We start from the raw sequence: 1,209 nt of genomic DNA, 5'->3' as shown, positions 1-1,209 counted from the left end.
ATGACTGTACATCTAATAGTTCACTGAATGAAATTAATGTATATACATTTTAAATTGGTGTTGTGGAAAGACACAAATATAAATAAAGTGACAAGGTACAATACACATTGCAAAGAATGGAAGATTGTAATGTATGTTCCTTGCTTATACTTCAAAATATGGAAAATGCAGTATAAGATTATGAAAGTATGTCTTGACTTTAATTTTCTTTGAAGTAATTTTTGGTCAATTTTTGGAGGACAAACAGTAAAAAATTATCATTAGATAATTGGCAGACAGCCAGTTAATATCAGTGATATATGAAAGTGTCCCTTCTTGATGTATTCAAAATTCTCCTCTTGAGTGGTAGTTCCTAATTAAAGTTCATGTCTATATTTTACAGGAAATATTCGAAATATAAGTCCAGCTGTTTGGTCACTGCAGCACCTGACATCTCTGTACCTGAATGACAACTGTCTGTCTCGCATTCCTGCTGAAATTGCCCGACTTGAACACCTAATGTATCTTGATTTGTCATGTAACAAAATCCGCAGCCTCCCAGCTGAAATTGGCGAATTAACGCGTCTCAGGTAAGTGTTCTGACTGTCGTTTCGTAGTGTTGATTTGATTTTACTTACAGTTATGGTTTATTTGTTGTTATGATGAAGAGGAGGGTGACAAGTACTGTGAGAGTGCAGTTCATGTAATAGTTTATTTATTTGGAAATATTGATAGTATTAGGTTCAAAGAATTGTTAGTAATAGATGAAATCTTAGATGGGGGGAGTGAGAGTATTGTTTGTAAAGAGAATTAGTGTTTCTATTCATTTAGTGTAAACATTATTAGAATCAGCAATTTTAGTATGAAGTAAAGCTCTCTAATATCTTATGAGGATATCAGTAATGAGAGGAAGTAAGGGGAAAATTATCATACCTTGATAAGCTACTATCTTTTTTAGCTCTTGTAGTTGTTTGTTAAAATGTGTACATTAGACTGTTTAATCATACTTGTACAAACACTTCAATACTGAATTGATTTTATTCCCCCTTTTGAATATTTAATATGTGATCATTGGCCAAGATATGTTAAAACTGTCTTTATGATTGCTTCATGTTAATTGTCGATTGTTTCATGGAGGTGGTATATTAACAAAAAAAAATCCCTTGTAACTTAAAGAAAGCGGAACTTCATTGTGTATTACTGCTGCATTCACTGTATTACTGGTGAAAC

At 32.3% G+C, this 1,209-nt stretch overlaps 1 protein-coding gene across 1 annotated transcript in view; it reads left to right on the top strand.

Annotated features, from left to right (window-relative positions):
* LOC119594795 (CCR4-NOT transcription complex subunit 6-like) overlaps nucleotides 1-1,209 on the top strand; it is a 24,751-nt gene that overhangs the window by 14,798 nt on the left and 8,744 nt on the right. The window contains exon 3 of the mRNA XM_037943885.1: nucleotides 383-569. Coding sequence (XP_037799813.1) covers nucleotides 383-569 — 187 coding nt within the window. The remainder of the gene's footprint in view (nucleotides 1-382; nucleotides 570-1,209) is intronic.

This window comes from Penaeus monodon, chromosome 34 (assembly GCF_015228065.2).
Source record: "Penaeus monodon isolate SGIC_2016 chromosome 34, NSTDA_Pmon_1, whole genome shotgun sequence".
In the NCBI taxonomy this organism is placed as follows: Eukaryota; Metazoa; Arthropoda; class Malacostraca; order Decapoda; family Penaeidae; genus Penaeus; species Penaeus monodon.
Note: the sequence above shows the minus strand (reverse complement) of the source record. Positions and strands in the feature narration are given on the sequence as shown.